This window comes from Hippocampus bargibanti, linkage group LG06 (assembly GCF_051943395.1).
Source record: "Hippocampus bargibanti isolate YZ-2025 linkage group LG06, ASM5194339v1, whole genome shotgun sequence".
Classification (NCBI taxonomy): domain Eukaryota; kingdom Metazoa; phylum Chordata; class Actinopteri; order Syngnathiformes; family Syngnathidae; genus Hippocampus; species Hippocampus bargibanti.
In genome coordinates, this window is record NC_142739.1 from 8,061,237 (window position 1) to 8,082,839 (window position 21,603).

At 41.3% G+C, this 21,603-nt stretch overlaps 1 protein-coding gene across 1 annotated transcript in view; it reads right to left on the reverse strand.

The window, feature by feature from the left end:
* Positions 1–21,603, reverse strand: part of ube2e2 (ubiquitin-conjugating enzyme E2E 2) — a 39,465-nt gene continuing 17,862 nt past the window's right edge. The window contains exons 4-6 of the mRNA XM_088998638.1: positions 8,213–8,345; positions 3,821–3,968; positions 1–1,765 (exon numbers count right to left, since the gene is read on the reverse strand). Of these exons, the coding sequence (XP_088854764.1) occupies positions 1,668–1,765; positions 3,821–3,968; positions 8,213–8,345 (379 nt within the window). The 3' untranslated portion in view covers positions 1–1,667. The remainder of the gene's footprint in view (positions 1,766–3,820; positions 3,969–8,212; positions 8,346–21,603) is intronic.

A 21,603-nucleotide genomic window follows, 5' to 3' on the forward strand; every position in this document is an offset into this window, starting at 1 on the left:
TTGTTTTCTCACAAGCCAACCACAGTGTGTTTTTATTGGGTGTTTTCAGTAATACAAGTGCACAACAGCAGCGGCGCGGGTAGCCAGTCAAATATACAAGTCCTGCTTTCTTTTCTCAGGCAGACCACCACAAAAACACACACGCGCTCATTCACTCACCCACACACACGCGCACACATACGCAATTTTTATCTTTCTGTTGTGTGGTCTGCCTGAAAAAAAAGTCTACATACAGTACAAAGAAAAAGCGGAGGAAGGTAAAAAGCATGAAGGCTCCTGTTCCATGCACGTCCAGACCAATACAACAAAAAGAACATAAAAGAAAAAAAGCGCACATTGTCTTCAAAATGGCAAATAGAAAACAAGTGATGAAATTTTGTACGTGTGTGTGTGTGTGTGTGTGTGTGTGTGTGTGTGCGTGTATATGTGTCGTGGGAGGACAATGAGTATGATGCCAATAATCAGGGGTGCACATTATTTTAGTTCCATCATTTGTTGCTCGGTGCTTTTTTTATCGTTTTTTTTTTAAATCCACCCACTCATTTCATTGGAAGAACATAAAACTTTGAGTCCCGGGGGTTTTCTGGCATGTGGCACAAAGTGACATCGCTAGTGGGGAAGCAAAGCAGAATTGATGTCACTGTTCCCGTCACTGTGAATGGATATTTCTTTCAAGTTTCTTGGCTCTTTCTATCGCTGCAAATTTGAAGGTTTGTTTGCTAACACTGGTTAGGTAAGATAGTGGCTGACGTTGGCTACCTTGTCAGATCAGTCAATAGAAATGGTTGAACTATGTCGTATTTGCCAACGGTGTGATTGTTGTACCCATAAATTTTAACTGTCAGATTTATGCGCTATTAAAAATACAAAATAAAAAAAATGTAAGCATCAGTGAGGGTAAATAAAATGGAAATCCCCAAGGGGTCCTACACAGGGTGTCAATCAAGATAGTCACCAATCTTTTTTTTTAATCACAAACGCAGTTTCACATGTAGATATTTTGAGACTGTAATTGCGCAGTGAGACCCCCATTGAACCTCTCCTGTATTTTTCAGCCTTTGTTGCCGCCCCGCGGCTGAACTTAACCGAACAGAGAAAATAACGAAACAGTTCAACTCAAAAGAGTTGTTCTTTTGAATGAAAACGCCCCCACCACCCTCTCCCCCAAAGAAAAAAAACATGTAAAATCCTGGCTACAACCTGAATGGATTGAATGTGGAGCACGTAACATTTTCGGTGCGCATTTGCACCTGGCCACCGTTTCAGTGCACCCCTGCTTATAATGGCATGTTTATGTATTTTTTTTTATGCTATACTTCCAAGTTCCAACATTCACATATTGGAAAATAAAAATCCCCCAATCTACTATTCTTTGTATAAAAAGAAGCTCTCAAGTCAACAAGGAACAAAAAAGGAGGATTTGTGTGTTAAAGATTTTTTTCTTGTTTTTTTGTACGTTTTTAATGTTTGAAACATAAAATGTTTGGGGAGGAGGAAGAAAGGGGAGGGTCAGCGGGTACAGCGATGCACATAGTGAGTGTGCTTTGACGGACCGAGGGGGGGGGAGAGGTAGCGTGGTGGAGTGAGGAGGAAGAGGATGCGGAAGAGGGCGGCTCAAATGTGTGTTGTGTGTCTGTGTGTGTATATGTGTGTGTGCGCGTACGTGTCTATGTGGCATATCTCTTGGTCCACTGCTTGGCTATCCTGTCATGCTCGGTTCTGTTGGTCAGGTACTGTGTGGCGATGCTTCCCACCAGGGGGTCGGCTAAAGAAAAAGTGGGACACCACATCATTAAAGGCAACGAGTAGCGGGGACGAGAAAAAAAAGCAGCACTTCACATGAAATAACCTGCAGAACGAGAATAAACAACTACTGCCTTGCTGATATTTAAAGGCGATGTCAAGATTTCTTGACATAAATATGTTCTATACGGCCCCACTAGTCTAAGTAAAGGGCTTCTTCGTCTTTTCCTTTCAGCTCGTCCCTTTGGGGTCACCACAGCGAATCTGTGTCCTCCATCTTCAGAGGTTTGATTCGCATAGTCTAAGCCAGGGGTGTCCAAAGTCGGTCCTCGAGGGCCGCTGTCCTGCCTGTTTTCCAGCTCTCCCAGGAGCAACACACCTGATTCAAATGATCAGCTCATCAGCCAGCTCTGAAGCAGCATCAAAATGGTCCTGATGATTTGAATCAGGTGCGTTGCTCCTGGGAGAGCTGGAAAACAGGCAGGACAGCGGCCCTCGAGGACCGACTTTGGACACCGCTGCTCTAAGCAATTGAACATTGTGGAAACACATTTATATTTGGCAAATGCATCCATTGGCATCAAATGCTGAGTATAGTTTGTGCTTTTTTGAATGTTGCTGTGCCGATGACCATTTTGTGTTTGGGAGTCTTTTGAGCGAGTTGCTTGTTATGTAGCCACAAAGGGACATAAGTCCTTTTGTGGCGGTCCCAAGCCCGGATAAATACAGAGGGTTGTGTCAGGCATCCGATGATTAGGCATAGGATGATTTTGACTAATGTTGAGTTTGTGGAATATGAATTAACTCATTCGCTGGCATTCACAAATTTATTCAGGAATTGAAAAGTGTGACATTGAGCACCAATCCCAAATTTGTTTGGGTTTTGCGTTTTCTTGCGTTGGGTGCAGATAAAGCGATGGTCAGACCTCCGGCAATGTTTTTTCCCTTCCACGAGGGGGCATCATTTGCCTTTTGTCCATGTTAGCGCTTTGTTACAGCTTCAGCGTTTGTTACTTGAATCGTTATATAAATCAATATGTATGTATTGTATAGTACTGTATTGTATTGTATGGTATTGTATTTTGGACAGTGAATGTTTATGTAGTTCTAAAACATCATATTATGTGGGTCCTTCAATTTGACTGAAAATGACAATGACCCTGGCACTGGAGCAGACACATTTTTGCACATTGTCTGGCGGTGGCTGAGTTAAGCAGCGAGTGGTGGCCATTTTGACACTTGCCGTCAACTGAAAATAACACACAGGGCCTCACGGCTCTTAACTTATTTATTGCCAGATATATGCAAAAATGTGTCCACTCCAGTGCCAGGGTTTTTGTCACTGTCACTTGAATTCCAGGACCCACAGAATATTGATTTTTAGGACTACATAAAGTTTCAATACAGCGTTAGAAACTTTAGCCTAACTTCTTTCATCAGAAAAAAAGATTTAATTCCTAAATTGTATGGGTCTGGAGTTATATGAGCTTGAAATGAGGGCGGCTGTCCAAAATACAATGCAATACATACATATTGGGTCATACAGCGCTTGAACAACAGATGAAGCTGGAACAAAGCGCCAACATGGAAAGAAAAGGAATGCTGCCTCTTTGTGGCAAAGAAAAAACATTGCCAGAGGACGTGGCCAGCACATTATCAGCACCCAAGCATGAAAAAACAAAACCCGAACAAATTCGGGAAGGACGCTCTGCGTCATATTTTAATTTCCCGAATAAATTCGTAAATGGCAGTGAATGAGTTAATGTCACATGACCAAACTCATAAAACAGGTGACCGGCGATTGCTCGCTTTCACACGCACGCACACAGACAAAATGTCTTGCTGGGCATTCAAGCGAAGGTGAGATCAAGCCAAGTGCCTCAACATACCCTTCCACTTCTTCCTTGACAATCACACCAATGGCTCAACACAAAAATAATCCCAGTACCCTGAAGGTAAAAACACAACCCCGGGTTGCAGCTTTTCTGTTTGCAGTGCATGCTGCAAAAAGTTACACGTGGAATACCTTTTTCCGATCGTCTACTTGTGTTCGCTTTTGTGGGTGTTTTTGTGTTACCTGGGTTACAGTCTGTGAGCAGGGAGCAGATGGACAGCAGCACCTTGGAGATAGTGAGGGCGGGGCTCCAATTATCCTTCAAGATGTCCAGACAGATCACGCCCTGACTGTTGATGTTGCAGTGGTAGATCCGAGTGCGGAACGTCACCTATAAACACACAACAGCTTAGCAGGATTTCGACAAAGGGTTTGTGCTGCATTTTCTAGGTGCTGTGTGATGGGTATAGACTGTAGCTATTGATATTCGATCGATTATCCAATTGAATCATTGGGAACATTATATTTTGCCTTATTCAACACAATATAATGTGCATATGAAGTTCAGGTATTATTTTTGTTCACTTGACACCATCATAATCACATTCTATTATTCAGGTAGTATCTGAATAATGCAAACCAGACCCTGGCCTGGTGAGTGATGTGTATGTCGATAAATGCAAGTGCAAAGTCAGATGAGTTGCGGCCATTAACTCATTCACTGACATTCACAAATTTATTCAGGAATGAAAATATGATGTAGAGCGGCATTCCCGAATTAGTTCGGGTTTTGTTTTTTCTTGCTTGGGTGCCGATAAAGCGCTGGCCAGACCTTTGGCAATGCTTTTTCCCTTCTACAAGCGGGCAGCAGTTCCCTTTTTTCCATGTTAGCGCTTTGCTCCATCTTCAGCTGTTGTTAAAGCGCTATATAAACCAATATGTATGTATTGCATTGTACTTTGGACTTGAAAAGCATGACGTTGAGCGCCATTCCCGAATTTGTTCGGGTTTTAGTATTTCTTGCGGAGGTGCCGATAAAGCACTGGTCAGACCTCTGGCCATGTTTTTTCCCTTCCACGACGGGGCAGCATTTGCCATTTGTCCATGTTAGCGCTTTGTTCCAGCTTCAGAAGTCGTTAAAGTGCGATATACACATATGTATTGTATTGTATTTTGTAAAATCTCAAGCTCAGATAACTCCAGACCCATATAATTTAGGAAATAAGTGTTTTTTGTCTGATGAAAGAAGAGATTCTAATGTTTCTTACGCTGCATTGAATGTTTATGTGGTCCTAAAACTCAATATTCTGTGGGTTCTGGAATTTGAGTGAAAATGACAAAAAACCCTGGCACTGGAGTGGACACGTTTGTCTGTCATGTCTGGCAGTCAATGAGTTAAAAGCTTCTGTAAATTTGTGTTTGTAATATGTTGACAATTTCTTCAATAAAGGGACTGAAAGCACACCGGGTGACTGTGACGTCCCCTGACATCTTGTGTTTCAACTAGCGACGGTTATATTAAATAGTGAACACCATTACCCTGCGGTGGCGATCGTATGACTGCTAACATGACGCACATTGCACTTGATCTTCTTGAAAGTGTGAAATGATTTGAAACTTTGGACATTCATTGTCTTTTATGGGCTCTTAGCTCCTAGCTCTCCGCCATCGCGCCACCTTGCTTTGACACGGCAGCAACATTCGTCTGAGTGAAAAAAAAAAAAGCTGTGAGGCAGATATTATGGGTTGACTTTTTTTTAGGATTAGGAGATTTAGGAGTTACTTGGTTCTTCATTTGCAGCCATAGTTTCAAAGTTGACTGCAGAATACCAGCGAGCGGACATTGGGTGTGTGAAAGTAAAGAGTGGAGATCTGACCCTGTTCTCACTGGATGTAACATTAGGACCCAAGACTTACCATTACGTTTCTGGGTTCTGTGTGAAAGGCACAGGCAATTTACATGGGCCATTTATCTCACTGTGTGTCACCACAGTGTAAATGTGTTGTTAGAAGTCACTTAACTAATCCCCACCCCCACTTCCAAAAATATCTTCAGGGGTCTGGACATCCGTTTGGATCGAACAAACAGGCCAGTGTTTTGGCTTAATTCTCCCACCACTAACATCTGGTCCTTCTGACCTTGCACCAGAACCCCCACACCCCCACTCAGCCCCTTCCCCTTTCCCCACACACATTGAGGAACTTACTAAAAGGCCTTGGCATTCCCCAAAATCCCACAAGACAGGACGTTATAAATAACCCTTCACCTTCCTGAAGGCCGTTATACACTGTATGAGGTTTGCAAAAAAAAAAAAAAAAAAAAAAGAAATAAACACAATCACAAGAAATTATCCAGAGTCCGAAGGAACAGGTTGCTGGTTATGAATGATGACGACCACCTTTCACAGAAACAAATAAACAACCACTACAAATAAGCCACAGGAAAAAAAATACTGTGCATAGGAAAGGAAAATTTAAATAATATAGTCCACACGGTGCCTAGTAATATCCGTGTACAACACAGAAATTGTGGTGATCAGATGGCATGATCTCATCCAGTGTGATGGTATTTCTCTCGTTGATAATTGATGTGGAAAGTTCATTTTCATAGCATGTCTATGTCTCAGAAGCTGTTCTTATTTCAAATCCAAAGTGATGCAACACTCCCATCACACTTCCCACAGGGAACTATTTGTTATTAAAGTGGATTATCGGGCTCAGACAACAATATTTTTTTAAGCAATTAATTTGGTGATTAAATTTATGACTTAATCAAATATTAATTTCTATGACTTTGAAATAAGATATTTCATATTGACAGTACAGGAGAAATAAATCCACAAATTGATTATAATTCAGTGACCAGTTTCGCCCCTAAAATGTCACAAAATAGGCTAAAATATGAATCATGTTTTGCCAAAGCAAAAACAGAAGCTTGCACATCTTTGATGGAACTTTAATAAAGAGCGACAGAAATGTTGGCAATATTTACTGTTGCATGTCTGAAATTCAGAGAATTTGAACAATTTAAAGTTGTGAAAGCCCTTCGAAATGAGTAAAGGTTTATGAAAATAGTCGGCCGTTATTTTGAGAAGTGATTCACTGTGGCAGCTGTGGAGGATTGCAAACTAAAATTTGACAGAACTTCCAGCTCTTCCGCTTACTTGGACAAATACATACAGTTCTCGTGAAAAAGCGTAGCTGTGAATGGAATGCAATTCCAGGTCAGAAAGTATCAGCCTCATCATCGAGTAAATACCAAGATGTGCACAGCTGAACCTGGCCAAATAGTGCTCATTTTGGAATATATAAATTATAAAACATTCTGAGTGAATTCAGGTTTATTTTTGGATGGTGTTTATCAAACAATTCCATCAAGAAGTTCCAAGATGGCACCGAGTAGGCTGCCATCAGCAGGGGCTCTCAAAAGCCTTGATTTTTATTGCTGTTTTTGTGTTTTCTTTTGCCACTTATGTTGTTGTACATCCTGTGGAACGGATACGGATTATTTTTCAGCATTTTTGGCCACAACATTCATCAAGGAGGAGACTGTGTTGAGCAGTTGCAACTTTTTGTCAACCTTGCACATTTCACCATGACGTCCCGATCAACTGGCGAAAGCTTTGATCCTCTCCTCTTTCATCTAGAACTGCACAAGAGTGTGCAGAAAGTACTTAAAATTGAATGACTGTATGTCTTTGGGATTGTGTCACTTTATTTGTTATTTTGTTTTTGTTGTTGTTTTGACTTCAAGATGGCACCGCAAGAGTGGTTGCCTTTCCAGCAGTATTTTGTTTTTCTTCTTCCTTTCTTTACCTCTTCCTTCCATAACTTTGCTGCTGTCAGATATAACGTCTCCACTGTGAGACTAATAAAGGCTTATCCAACCCAATCAATAGTTCCCGATCATCTAACTGAGTTAAGAATTAATAGACAAGACAGGAACATTTTAAATAAATGCAAAAACGGTGAAAAGGTGGTGGTGGTGGTAGTGGTGGGTCTTCCCAAACTTTTGATTGATACTATGCATCTTGGCAGTGAGTTATGTTACCAACCGCCACATTCCAAATCAGCATTCACTGGTCTGAAGAATTCACACTGCCACGGAGTGTTGAGCAGCTGTGGGCCGCAGAGGAGGCCAATGTGTGAGAAAAGTGGTCTTGGGCTGCACAACATAGCGTGTGGAGAAGAGGAGGGGTGGGGTGGGCGCAGAAGGGCCTGGGGGCGGAAATGTGAGCCGCTCTGGAGAGGGTAAATGTGGGCGGGGTCTGGAAAGCTGGCTTGACAGCGCAGCACAAAGACCGGGAGGCGAGCATCAGCAGGGTGATGGGGTGCACTGCGGTAAAACACCATGCAAGCAAGGGGATCTGTCAGGTGCTTGCCCCTTTCACACAGAACACTTACATCGTTCGAATGGGCTTGCACACTGAAAACACGGGTGTCGCTATTCCATTTCACACAGCCACCGTTGAGCCTGTGGCAAGTTTCACAGCCGGTCGTGACTTTCTGCTGCTCTTTCACATAGCCAATTGTTTTTTTTTTAACCGGCAGTACGTAGAGAGAGTAAATTCAAGGGTCAACGCGCCAGATTGGTACCAGTTGGAAAATGTGGACCGAACCAAAGAATGACCGCACCTTTGGGGGTTTGAAGGGGTAGTCTGGCGTGAAGGCGATGTCCAGGAAGAAGACACCTCCCTCATAGACGGAGCCTGGTGGTCCCAAGATGGTGGACCGCCATTCGTAGATGTTGTCTCCTTTAGGGCCGGCGCTGTAACACACAAATACAAACACATTAGTATTCTGCTAATTGGAAATGAATTGAAGGGCCCCTTTTCATTTCTTGGAAGTGGAATATGTCGTAGGGGTTTTGAATAAGACAGATTTTGACTTTCTCGATGATGTCATAGTATCCGTGGGTATTTGCGTACCTGAGAAAAGTCTACCCAAGATCCAAATCAGATCTCGCGTACGCCAAAGATATTCCTCCACAATGAACTCATCCATTCATAATCTTACAAAAATCATGCGGTCTCAAAATAGTTAAAAAATAATGTCAAACTCATCACTTCAACATATTTCCAAGGACCGTTTCGCCTTTTTAGACAGGGTAATTTTGCCTTTCTGCGGCTTTGGGGATATATGTAGGAGATGCACAGACGCTCACGTTCGCAAGACAATAACTACCATAACGGTAGTTATGGTAGTTTGTGTTTTCTTTTGTCACTTATGTTGTTGTACATCCTGTGGAACGGATACGGATTATTTTTCAGCATTTTTGGCCACAACATTCATCAAGGAGGAGACTGTGTTGAGCAGTTGCAACTTTTTGGCAACACGAATATGCCAGCACTGTTTTTAATTGGTAGGAATGTCGGATGTTGCAGGACCCACAGAATATTGAGTTCTAGGACTCCATAAACATTCAATTATTTTCTTTCATTAGAAAAAGCAGTTAATTCCTAAGATGTATGGGTCTGGAGTTATTTGAGCTTGAAATGGGGGCGGCTGTACAAAATATAATACAATACATACATATTGATTGACGTAGCGCTTTAATAACAGCTGAAACTGTAATAAAGCGCTAACATGGACAAAAGGCAAATGCTGCCCCCTCGTAGAAGGTAAAAACATCATCAGAGGTCTGACCAGCGCTTTATCGTCATCCCCAAACAAGAAAAACCAAAACCCAAACAAATTCGTGAATGGCAGCAAATGAGTTAATTGCATTTTAAGCACATTTAGTGGTAAAACCCGAAAATGTATTTCCCAGTAAGCAGTAGATTGCAAATATTCACTTTGAAGAACATTTCCGTCTTGATACATGACGGTTTCACTGTCACGGCAAATGACTTTTTTGATCGAAAGCATGTTCCACATTGGCCAACTGCCGCCTGAACGCAGACAGTCACATCTGTTGTCGTGAATAACATTTCCATATCGAGACCCTTTCTTGATTGCGCCTCCCCGCCACCCCCACCTTCCCACTGTTGTTTGTGATAAGACCCTGTGTTGGATTGCTGCCAGTGAGACACCAATACAATGTCCACATCACAAAGCCGGCGAACAATGAACAATCCCTGTGATTTCATGTAATTACCGGCGAGGGTGTTTTATGCCAAGCCTTCCCCTGCTGTTGCACAAATTGTGTCTGTGTGTGTGGCTAAGTGTATGTGAGCGTCCCACACTGGCTTTTCCTTCCGGCTGTGATATCTCTGCTTGTTTTATTTATTTGGACAAAAACCAACCGAGACTTCCTGAAAGCAGATCCACACAATAAAAGCATTCTCCACTCATATCAATCGCTTTCGTCCTCTTCCGGTGTCAAGGCGTAATCTACTTTGGCACGTCTTTTCAAGGAATACCCGCTGACTAAGCCTTACTTAATTAGCTCGTTACGGGCCGCCACATCTCCAGAGAGTCCGGGATAAAACATCGGGCCGGCTTGGGATTCACTTTTTTCCCCCCTCCCTCCCTTTTCGTATACAAAGCTTGTTGGGATTTTCCCTTTTCCCTATAGGGAAGTGATGAGAAGAGGCAATCGCATTAAGGTGTCCGTCATCACGCTTTTGACCTTCTCAGGAAGATAAAAACAAAAGGATATTGTTTGTCTGCTGTTTTGGAAAACTACACAAGCATTTTGCAAGGCACATAGTGGAAGGTCGATGCATGTGTGGAGTTCAAGGTCGGTGAATTTCAGAATTTAGTTTTGTGGTTATGGCTCCCTAATTGCACCGAGCAAGATAGACAAGTAGACTGATAGATGATATAGACACAGACATGCTTCGGTGGGTGGGCGTCCACATATTGATGGTGAATAAATAGACACGATGCAAGTCAGTTGAATAGAGGAGCAGGTGCATAGGATACGAATCAAATTGTGTTCAGGCGGGTCGTAATTTCCCCTCTCACAGCGGTTGTGTATTGGGCTACGTTCACAATGAAGCTGCATTTTCTTGCCTCATATGCGACACATAACTGATTTCCCCTTGTCCACCCAGCCACCGTACAGTATGAACAGTGCAATTCCATATTGGGAGCAACACTAATATTAACTCATTCACTACCAGACAATGTGCAAAAATGTGTCCACTCCAGTGCCAGGGTTTTTGTCATTTTCACTCAAATTCAGGGATCCACATTGAGTTTTAGGAGTACATAAACATTCAATACAGTGTTAGAAACCCCAGACTCTCTTCTTTCATCAGAAAAAAAGAGTTAATTCCTAAATTATATCGGTCTGGAGTTATCTGAGGTTGAAACCGGGCTGGCTGTCCAAAATACAACACAATACATACAGTAAAGTCTCGTTATATCGATATTCAAGGGAGTCCGAAAAAATATCGATATAACCGGGACTATCGATATATCCGACCCTGTTTGCATGTAATTTTCTCCGTGCGTGCATAGAAATAGTATCGATATAACCGGGACTATCGATATATCCGATATCGATATAACGAGACTTTACTGTATATATTGATTGATCAGAATCAGAATCAGAATACCTTTATTCGTCCCGCAATGGGGAAATTTGCAGTCCACAACAGCAATTGAAAAGAGATGGAACAAAGCGCTCATATGGGCGAAAGGAAAATGCTGCCCGCTCGTGGAAAGAAAAAAACCATTGCCAGAGGTCTGATCAGCGCTTTAGCAAGAAAAACCAAAACCCTAACAAATTCGGGAATGGAGCTCCATGTCACACTTTTCAATTCTCGAATAAATTCGGGAATGGCAGTGAATGAGTGAAATGACTTATGAATTGTAAATGACAATACAGATTCAAAAATATTTCAGTTGAGGTCAAAATTAAAGTCTTTGAATGAATTGTAAAAAAAAAAACGATACATATTCAAAAATATTTCAACTTCAAGGTCAAAATTAGAATAGATGGACAGACTGGTAGGTGGAGAGACGGACGAATACAATGTAGTTGATAGTCTGATTCAATTTGAGTGACAGATACGTAAAAGATGCTTGGACGGACAGAAAGGAGGAAAGAGAAACAGACAGTAACACAAAGTAACACACGAACCACCGATTAACAGTCATCCGACATCACAATGATCAGGGTGATGATCAAGATGAAGATGGCAAAAACGCAAACATTTCCCCCCACAGCTCAAATCTAGCGACCGCTTCGAATGACCAGTGCACATGTGGAAAGAAATGAAAGTGTTACTGATTTTGCCACGAGGCGCCGTTGATCTTCAAACCGAGCAAGATGATCTTTGGAAAGACACAGATTGTGATTTGTCTCTTCGGTGCAGATCTGGTTGCAGGTGTAGCTAATGAAGTGACCTGGGGGTGTAAATTTTTCCCAGGGTGCAGCTGGCGTCCTCCCTCCACGGAACGCCTGTGAGAAGGTTTCCGACCAAGCAGCACTGCATCTGCACTGCTGCCGTCAGCCAAATGCCTTGATTCACTGAGTATTTGGGTCATTTGTTTCAAGGGTCTGGGATGCATTAGCGGGCGGGATTTTCGCCGAGGTCCTGTCTGCCACCATTATGCTCAAGAGGGAAGGTGCTGTGACAGCCGGGGTTCCGCCTCCTCCCACCTTGGACCACCAACAAAGGTCTTTATTTATTTATTTTCATTAGCATTGATGTTTTGGTAATTAGAAACCCTTGAATAACTGTGACTCTCACACATTTGCAGCATTTTTTTTTCAATGGATTATCCTATCGATTAATGTGATTAAAATTGATTTCGCATGATGTAACAAAATGTACAAGTCAGGTGTAAGTTTTATTTTCATCCACTATGAGTCGTCATTCTCATGCTCAGCATTATAACTTTTCGGGACAGAGTGGCTTTAGACGATCAGGCCTTGTCAGGTGAGTGACATGGACGTCCGCCAATAAAAGTGGAGTTGACTGGTCGCTGGCCCATTACTCTCTCACCACAAGCCACTTTGCATGTTGACCGTTGCGGTAATCGGAGCTCTTGCAAGAATGTGCTTTATACGGTTACTTAGTCTTTCTCGTGGTTCCGCAAGATGTGTCAAAAATAATTAATTGCTTAGTTAGCAAATAAATTGACTACCATATTTTCCGATGTATAAGGCGCGGCCAAAAGCCTTCATTTTCTTCAAAAGAAGACCCTGTTGCCTTTATGCAGTTGCGCCTTATATTGTAAGTGAAGTAATATTGAGCCACAACAGGTATCGCAACGACTGTCAGCAGCCACCAACGCTGTTCATTTGAAGCTCTTGTAAGAATATTCTTTATTTGGTCTTTCTCGTGGTTTCATAAAATGTGTCAAAAATAATCGCTTCGTTAGCAAATACATTGACTACCGTATTTTCCAATGTAAAGATGTTGAAGGTGTGCCTTATATGTGAAGTAATATTGAACCACAACGCGTCTCGCAACTACTGTCAGCAGCCATCGACTACATTTCCCATTGTAGAAGAAGTAGTGCGTAACCACAGCCTCTGCGTGTTTTGGGTATTTTAGATGCTGTAAAACATTTTTCTGATGTCAGTTAGAAAACAAAAAATTGATGTCGGTTGTCCTTTAAATTAATAGATTCATTATTTGGTGACGTTTTTTGGTGCACTTGGCACCTTTGTGCAGTGTGGGCAATAAAAGATAGAAGGGAAGAATACAAATGAGGCACTTAAGATCGATCCTCCAGTTAGAAATATTGCCATAACACCAACTGCTTAAGATCAATTGAAAGATTTTTTTAGTCTGAGTGCCAACAAATCTGTTTCAAAGATGATTCCCGTGTCACACGCTGCTGACTTTGGAAACTGAAAACTCAAAGCAAATGTTTAAAATCAAGCAGCCCGGAGCGTTTCCAAGCATTTTCTAGCGAACCACATCAAAATAGAGCAACCGCAACATTGTTGTTATGCTAGCCTGTTTCTTTGTGTCAGGTCATGAGGGGTGTACACATAAACACACTTTTCTGACACTGTGTGAGCGTGCATGTGTGTGTGTATGAGAGAGTCACGATGTGCTGATGCATGCGCGGCATAATGATAGACGGCGAGCATTATTCAGCTCTCGCCAGAGGCCGGCGGTTGCGCTGCATCAGACGAGCAACCCAGATGCCGAGGAGATCAAAAAATGCTTATTTCGCCGGAATCTTTGTTGTATCACACTGAAAAAAAGCAGAATGAATAAATGCATCCCTTCGAACGATAAAGGACTTCAGTGGATGAATCAATAGAGATGAAAAATATAGCCATGAATGTGAACAGCAGTAAGAATAATCAGCCACATTCAGAGGTACAAGAAAGCCAATTACTAGCTGAGAAATGCATCCAGACGAAAGGTTTGCAAGACCAAGAGAATATTATCCACACTTTTATCTCCAGTACACTTCAGTATTGACATGGTAGTCTGACCAGACTTGCTCAGAAGAGCATCAAACATCTGCAGCTCATTCAGAACGCCGGAGCTCATGTTCTGACCGGAAGAAAATTATTATTTATACAATTAACATATTACCGTATTTTCCTGTGTACAAAGTGCACCCAAAAGCCTTAATTTTCTTGAAAAGATGATCCTTCGCCTTATACGCCTGCACCTTATGTGAAGTAGTATTGAGCTACAACAGGTCTCGCAACGACTGTCAGCTGCCACGACAATTTTCCCGCTGTAGAAGTCGTGCATAACCCCAGCCTCCACTGTAGCGCCTTATAATATGGTGTACCTTAAACTTTTATATATTTTTATATTATATTTGGAAGACTATTCTCATTCGTTAAAAGTGTGTCTCATATATGGAAAAAAGTTTAAAAATACATCATACATTGGGGCTGAGCCTGATACTGCGGTGTGCCTTATATACCGGAAAATACGGTACTCAAATCCTTGCGACTTTAAAATTGCTCGCAATCAACAGTAGTTAACATTTTAAAATTCAGCTACTGGTTTGAAGATTTTAGGTCCAGAATAGCTTAAAGAAATGGTCATGGAATATTCAGAGGTCGGCAGACTCTGGTATGTTTGTGGAGCCCAAAGTAGAAAGCAAACATGGTGAAGAAGTATTTATCTGTTATGCTATACCCAAATGGAATAAGCTGCCAATAGAAGTCATCTTTCAGTGTAAATGCTTTAGGAATCTAGGTTAAAAATAATTGTTTTACATATTATCTTTGATTGAGGTCAGTCGCCCCAACCTTTTTTGCGCCACGGACCGGTTTAATATCAGACAATATTTTCACGGACCGACGGATAAAGAAGCTTTCCAAAGATGTTTGTTTTTTTACTCATTTTGCTAGCTTACGGTGGGCTAATTTTAGCGGTATGGATCACGTGACCTAGAAAAGCGTTTTGACATGCGTCAAGAGTAAGTCATAGATGAATGTAATCTGGTAATTTTTCATTTTTCATTTTATGGAAATTATTTATTCTTTCTGCGCGGCCTGGTAGCAAATGACCCACGGACCGGCACCGGTCCGCGGCCCGGGGAGTATGTTTTAGAGCAGGGGTCGGGAACCTATGGCTCGCGAGCCATATATGGCTCTTTTGATGATTGCATATGGCTCGCCGATAAATATTACATATTATAATACATATTGTCGTTTTTTTCGTCGTTCATTTCCCGTTGGGGCTGCAGTTGGCGGAAAGCGCAATTTTGATTGGATGACACTGACCTAGAATGGCCGAAAGCGCCATGTTGATTGGATGATAGTGGCCGTCATGTTGAAACAGGTAAACGCCCCTTTAAATGAGCCCAACTTGTGCACTTCAGCCTGAACGCACCGGAGAATTAGAGGAGAGAAAATGTTCTGATTCTAATTTGCAATGAAACAATACCATCGATGAAACAGTCGAATGTCAGTGACATTTTAACAAGCCCCATGTTAACGTTAGCATCGACATACTTCTGCGAGAAGTAGATTGCAGATAGCAAGTGTGGAAGCTTATATGAGCCGTGTGCAGGCTCGCTAGCAGTAACTTCGCCTCTGGACCGGCAAATTGAATTTCATTCCGATCGTTTTCCTGGATTTTTACCAAACACGAGGAACGGAAAACCATCCATGTTAACGGTGAGTACTATCACAAAGTTATTTTAAATAATACATTCTGATATTTTGTTGAAAAGTGGCCGCGCATGCGCGTGTGCGCGCGCGCGCGCGCGAGCGTTTGTATGTGCGCGCGCACGCGAGCGTTTGTGTGTGCGCGCGTGGCTCTCGCTGAAAAACATTTCTAAATATTTTACTTTTATGGCTCTCTTAGTCAAAAAGGTTCCCGACCCCTGTTTTAGAGTATTCTTGTTCCAAAATGTTTGCCTTTCTATGCCGCACGTTGTGACAAAAGCACATTGTAATGCTTTTGTCGATGAAATAAAGTACCATATTTTCACAAAACTAAAACCCACATGAAAGTCAATACTGTTGTGTGACTTTAATGAGCTTTGTGCTTGACAAATTGATGTTGTGCCGATGCGTGTCAAGGAAATAACGGAGTAACCAATGGCAGCATGCGGACCTTAAAGTGGGAGGGTTGGGCGTGAAAGACACAATGGCACCCAAAAAAAAACAAACAATCATTGCCGTCACCTCTGCCCCACGTAGCCGCATGCTAATTGGCACCAGGGCTCTTCTTGGTTAGCACTGAAAGACGATTGCTTCATTAAAGCTCTTCTCATGTTAGCGTCAAAGCTAAGAAAGGAGATGTGAAGCGAGTGGCGGTGCCATTATGAGACGGCGCGCCCACAGTGGGGGGCAGGGGGAGCGAGCCGGAAGAGTAAATAATGCAGATAATGGCTTTATTTGTGTGCGGCTGTCCTCAAAAGCTCCTCCGCAAACACATTCGTATTCAAATACTGCTGCTCCAAAAAAGAGATGCTTAACTTTACTGAAAAGTAAATTATTTTACAACACTGAATATTTGTTGTTCCAACTGGGATCACGTGTGAGAACATTCAGCAAATTGGCATGTGACTGAATTTGTTTGAAATGCATTCAAATGAGCTTTTATTTGTTTGACTGCTGCTATATTTGAGACGACAAAGCATATTAAAAGGGAAATTGATGTGAAAAAATACACAATTGACTGAACCGCAGTGATTCTCAACTAGGATCGAAGTACATTTTTGGGATGTTCAACAAAATCCCATTATGTCATGTCATAAAAGTCTGCTAGCTTAATGCTCGCTCGAAAAAGACAATCTCACAAGCGAGAAGCAGTGCAGCCAAGAGAAAGGTTATCTACTGAAGACAATAGAGAATGTATTCATACAATTAAAATATGATGACAATTCAGGTTAAGCTTAATTTAAATGAACCTGAATTGGTTAATTTTCTTCTTAGCTGCTGAACATTCAGTGAGCAAAATTAGAAGGAAAACACATAAATAACGCGATGGTGAATCGTGTGTTGCGCCAAGACTTCTACGGTGTATTTAATATTCGCTTACAAAACATCACAGGGTCTCAAAACTCACATATAATCTTTGGTATTCGACTCAGCATGATTCTGACTTTATCTTGGTTTCACTCCCTGGTGCTTTCTCTTATTTTTGTGACTGCATTTTTTCCTGTATATGATAGCTGTTTATGTTAATTAAGCGCTCTGTTACAGCTTCAGCAGTTGTTAAAGGACAACCGGCAAGTTGTGTCCATAATTTGTAAAATCACTTCAAATGACTTCTACTGAGCGTATTTTACAAAGATTCCACCGCATATAGCTATATTTTACATTTTAAGACTCGCGCTGAATACTCAGGAAGTCTTGTTTTTGAGTTGGTGACGATTCCTGACGTGATGTCACGTCAGGAATGCCCCTGACGGAGAAAGCGACACACAATGCATTTTGGGTAGCTCATGTATTTTGTTTTTCTACTTTCATTCCTTTCATCACTTTGCTGCTGTGAAATGTAAATTTCTCCACTGTGAGACTAATAAAGGCATATCCAATCCAATCCAATCCAAAACATCGTGTTGATCCATGGTGATGGCAAAATTAGAAAGAAAACATAAATAACGCGATGGTGAATCGTGTGTTGCACCAAGACTACTATTTGATACTAGTTGACACAAATACCCAGCAGACAAATCAGCCCATTTCCAACGGAGCTTGGGTGCCATCTTGTGCATTTTCGGTGAGCTACATTGGAGTCCAGACGCCTCAAAATGATACAGGAAGGACTTCTTTAATCGATTGCAAATATTTATGCTTTCCTATTCAGAACTATTTGAATCATATACATAACTGGATGAGTAACAAGAAAGCATCTTCTCCGAATCTGAAGCCATCGTTTTGATTCTAGAGCAAGGCAAGACGTCCTGGTGTGACTTCACGAACAAGGGGGCGGGACCTTCTGAAACTGAAACTTTTTCAGGTCATTTTGAAGTAGTTTTGGGATACCTTAAGTCATTTTTATTGGTGTTTTGCATTTGACTAAAAATATCAGCCTGCATGTTTTGGGTATTTTAGATGCTATAAAACGTTTTCTCTGATGTCGGTTAGGAAACAAAAAAATTGTGTCGGTTGTCCTTTAAAGATCATTATACATGTAAATCAATGCGTATTGTATATTACCCTCACCATATTACTGATGACCTCGCCACCAACACCAACAAAGGCTTTCCAGTGATAGCTTCATTTTTCTTGGCACTCTCGTATGCCTTTACACAATGTCAAGGTAAATATGATTTGAAAATCTCCATTTGTACCCTGGAGACCAACAGAATGTGATACTAACTTGACCTGCACGGTGATGATGATGGTGTGAATGGTCTCATTGCGGCCCTCACGGCGTTAGAACGTAGATTAGCTGGCCTCCCTAGTTTATCTTTTGACATTTGCGTCAAGGAAATGAGCGTCCACTCGCCATTAAACCAGTAAATGTGACGGCGGCAATGCATCCTGGCAAGGAAAAGGTCACTTCGTATATATGGAAATTATCATCGCTGTCCGCTTGGCTACTTCTTGGTAACTTTGGTGCACAAAGGAAAAGAAAAGAAAAACGCTTGGCAAAAAGGAAAAAAAAAATGTTTCCCCCATTTTTAATGCTGTCTTATTTCAACGAGCCGCCTTGGAAGGTGGGCAAGGTCAGCGCAGGATGGCGGTTACGACGGCAAGCTGCGACCGACGCTACATTTTACGAGAATGTTGCGAGTGTTGATAACATTTTTAGTGCCACTGCTCGCTTTTAATGACAGGCTATATCGCACAAAGACTTTTTTTTAAAGGTTATATATTGCACATGGATATACTTTGACATTACCAGAAGATTTACAATTACCCATAGGATGTGGCTGTTTGGCTGTGAATATCGTACTAACAACAAACATTAAAGACTGTAATATGACAGCTTAGCTTCCATTCAGTGTTTGTCATTTTTTTGGTTGTCATAGAAACTAATATGGCTTTAAAAGATTTAAATGAACTTACGCAAAATAGGTTGTGTGTGTGCTTATCAGGTATCGTGCTGAATAATTTAAAGGTTACATCACTCCAAAAACCTTAGGAATAAGACTATGTTCTACGCAGGAGGTGGACTTCGACTGACAATTACATCACATTATCTGAAGATAAATCTAGATGGATGCCATCTATCAGCCAACACCGGAATTACACCCAAAATAAACAGCAGTGACAAACTGTACAAATATAAATACAAATCCACAAAATATTGGATCACAACGCTGAAACTGAGTTAATTATCAAATCATTTAACAAATGTGTTTGGATTTTTCTAATGACCTTTAGCTGAATCCCGCATGAAGCATAAAATAGACACTTGTGGTGATGGCAGTAATTCAAGCGAGGCAGATGGCTCATTCGTTCCGCGTGGAAATGACATGACATCATCTTTAGTAAATCTCCCTCAAATGAGATTGAGGAGCGTGGCCTCATATCCCGAAAATTTTCGACTTCCTCCTATTTTGCGCCTCTCATTCTGAAAAAAAGCCACAACACGCAGAACCATTTTGCCTTGAAGTACACACTGTGCGCCATGACAGCGCTTCCTTTGGGTGTGATTCACTCATATTGCAGATGCTTTCTGTTCACAATAGAAGTCACATTTGTTTTTGTGATCTGAGCTAGTACAAAAGAAGATTTGTAGCATTACAAGTTTCACATTGGATTTAGTAAGGACCAGTAATTTGTTGTATTTTTGCAACATAAATAAAAACACATAGGGAAACAAATCAATCAAACAAGGATTTAATGAGATGTATTAATGTCAAATATCTTTTATGGGTATCTTCGCAGAATTTTGGTCTGCAGTGTAAATCCACACACTAAATCCGCATTTTCTTTTATTTAAATAATTTCAGGGACACCAGTTATTACACTGAACAGCTTATCGTGTAATTGGGTTACAGGATGCCCGAAAGTGGTATAATCAATCAATTTACATGAAAGTCATTGTCTTCTTGCACTTGTTTTATCCGGACGGGTTTTTGGCAAGTGGTAGAACAAGGCATGTGGTAGAACATGTTCCCGCCGATATTTTGCCAAGTAACAGATCTCACACCTGCGTTGAGGCATGTTTACATAACAGCATTTTTGTGAAATAGGCACTTTTGATATCCCCTAGGTCTGCTTCTATTTCATTTCCATGTTTGTTCTTGGTCATTTTTGGCTTTTAGTCAATATTTTAAAAATGTTTTTTTTCTTGTCTCTCCTCCTTGATAGTATCAATTTTGACATCTGCTCTTGTGATTAAAACATCCACTCAGTTCTATTTTTTAACATTCTTTTTCGATTTAATCCACAAATGATGAATGAAAAGGTTTCTTTAGCAGTCATCTGTACTTCTTTGAAGGTGTCGGACGTTTTCACTGTCATCCAAGGAGCTTCGTCAGCGAACTAAAGTTGTGCTGGTAACTCTGGGCCTACATATATCCCTAATGGACAGGGGTGGCAGTGCCAGACCTCTGACCTGATAGGTCCCTGCTCTAAGGTTGGGGGGAGCAGTGGACTACTCCCTGAAGCTAATCTGATTAGTTTTTTCGTCCTGTCTGATTACCTCTAATGTTCTATGCCTGGCCCTGATTGCCTCATAAGCTCTGGTATCACCTCATCAGAATGACTAAGCCTATGTGGTAACGACCTAAGAAGTCTGTTGTAAGCACAATCTAAATTAAACCTCAAACCACCATGGCGATTTAGTGAAGGGTTTTGCTGTTTTATAAAAATTGAGTCTTTGATCCCCCTTTAAAACCATCTATTTTCTTTCGTTAAGATTTTAACCTCACGGTCGTCAAAATGATAAAATGATCAGGATAAAAAAAATAATAATAATAATTTAAATGGCTGTACAGTGGGACCTTGGCTTATGAACTTAATTGGTTCCCAGACAGTGGGTAAGGTGAAAAGTGTGTATCTCAAAAATTAATTTCCCATAGGAAACCATTAAAATGAGAATAATCTTTTCCCAGGTCCCTATAAAACATAATTTTCTACTTTCTAATTTTCTAAGCCTTAAAACTATACAAGTTATACCTTCTTTTATGTGTAATAAATGTGCTATAGTATTATGATTTAAGAAATAAACTGTACTTTAAAATAAAGTCATTTTATTTACCTTTGTGATGGTCGTTAATGGCTTGATGGAATGGAGTGGGTGGTTTCCTCAGCATTAAATACTTGATGAGGAACATAGGCTTCTTTCACCATCTTGAGGAATGATCCCTTGTCGGTGCTTTCTCTGTGCTAATTGTATCTAGTTCTTCATCAATTGTGATCTGTTTAGCTGGGTTGATAGCTTTTTGCATCAGGTGTACAGATGCCTTGTGCTGGTCAGTTGTGGAGCCTGATTGATGGGATATTGTAACTGTTTTCTATCAATTTTCTCACGATTCTCACACTTTTGTTTTTTTTGTTTGAAGCTCTGTCATCTCTCTTTCGTGTGTGTGTGTTTTCTCACTCTCTCTTTGTCTGCCTGTATCTTTAATGTTTAACCCCCCCCCCCCCCCCACTGCTGCGTTCTTGACCAATCACGTGGCTTTAACCAAAGACTGGGCGGCGGGGAATAGAGGACAAAAACAGTGGCCACCATTTTCTTTTTAGGAGAACGGGCTCGTTCGCGAACGACACATCACTCATTGTGGCA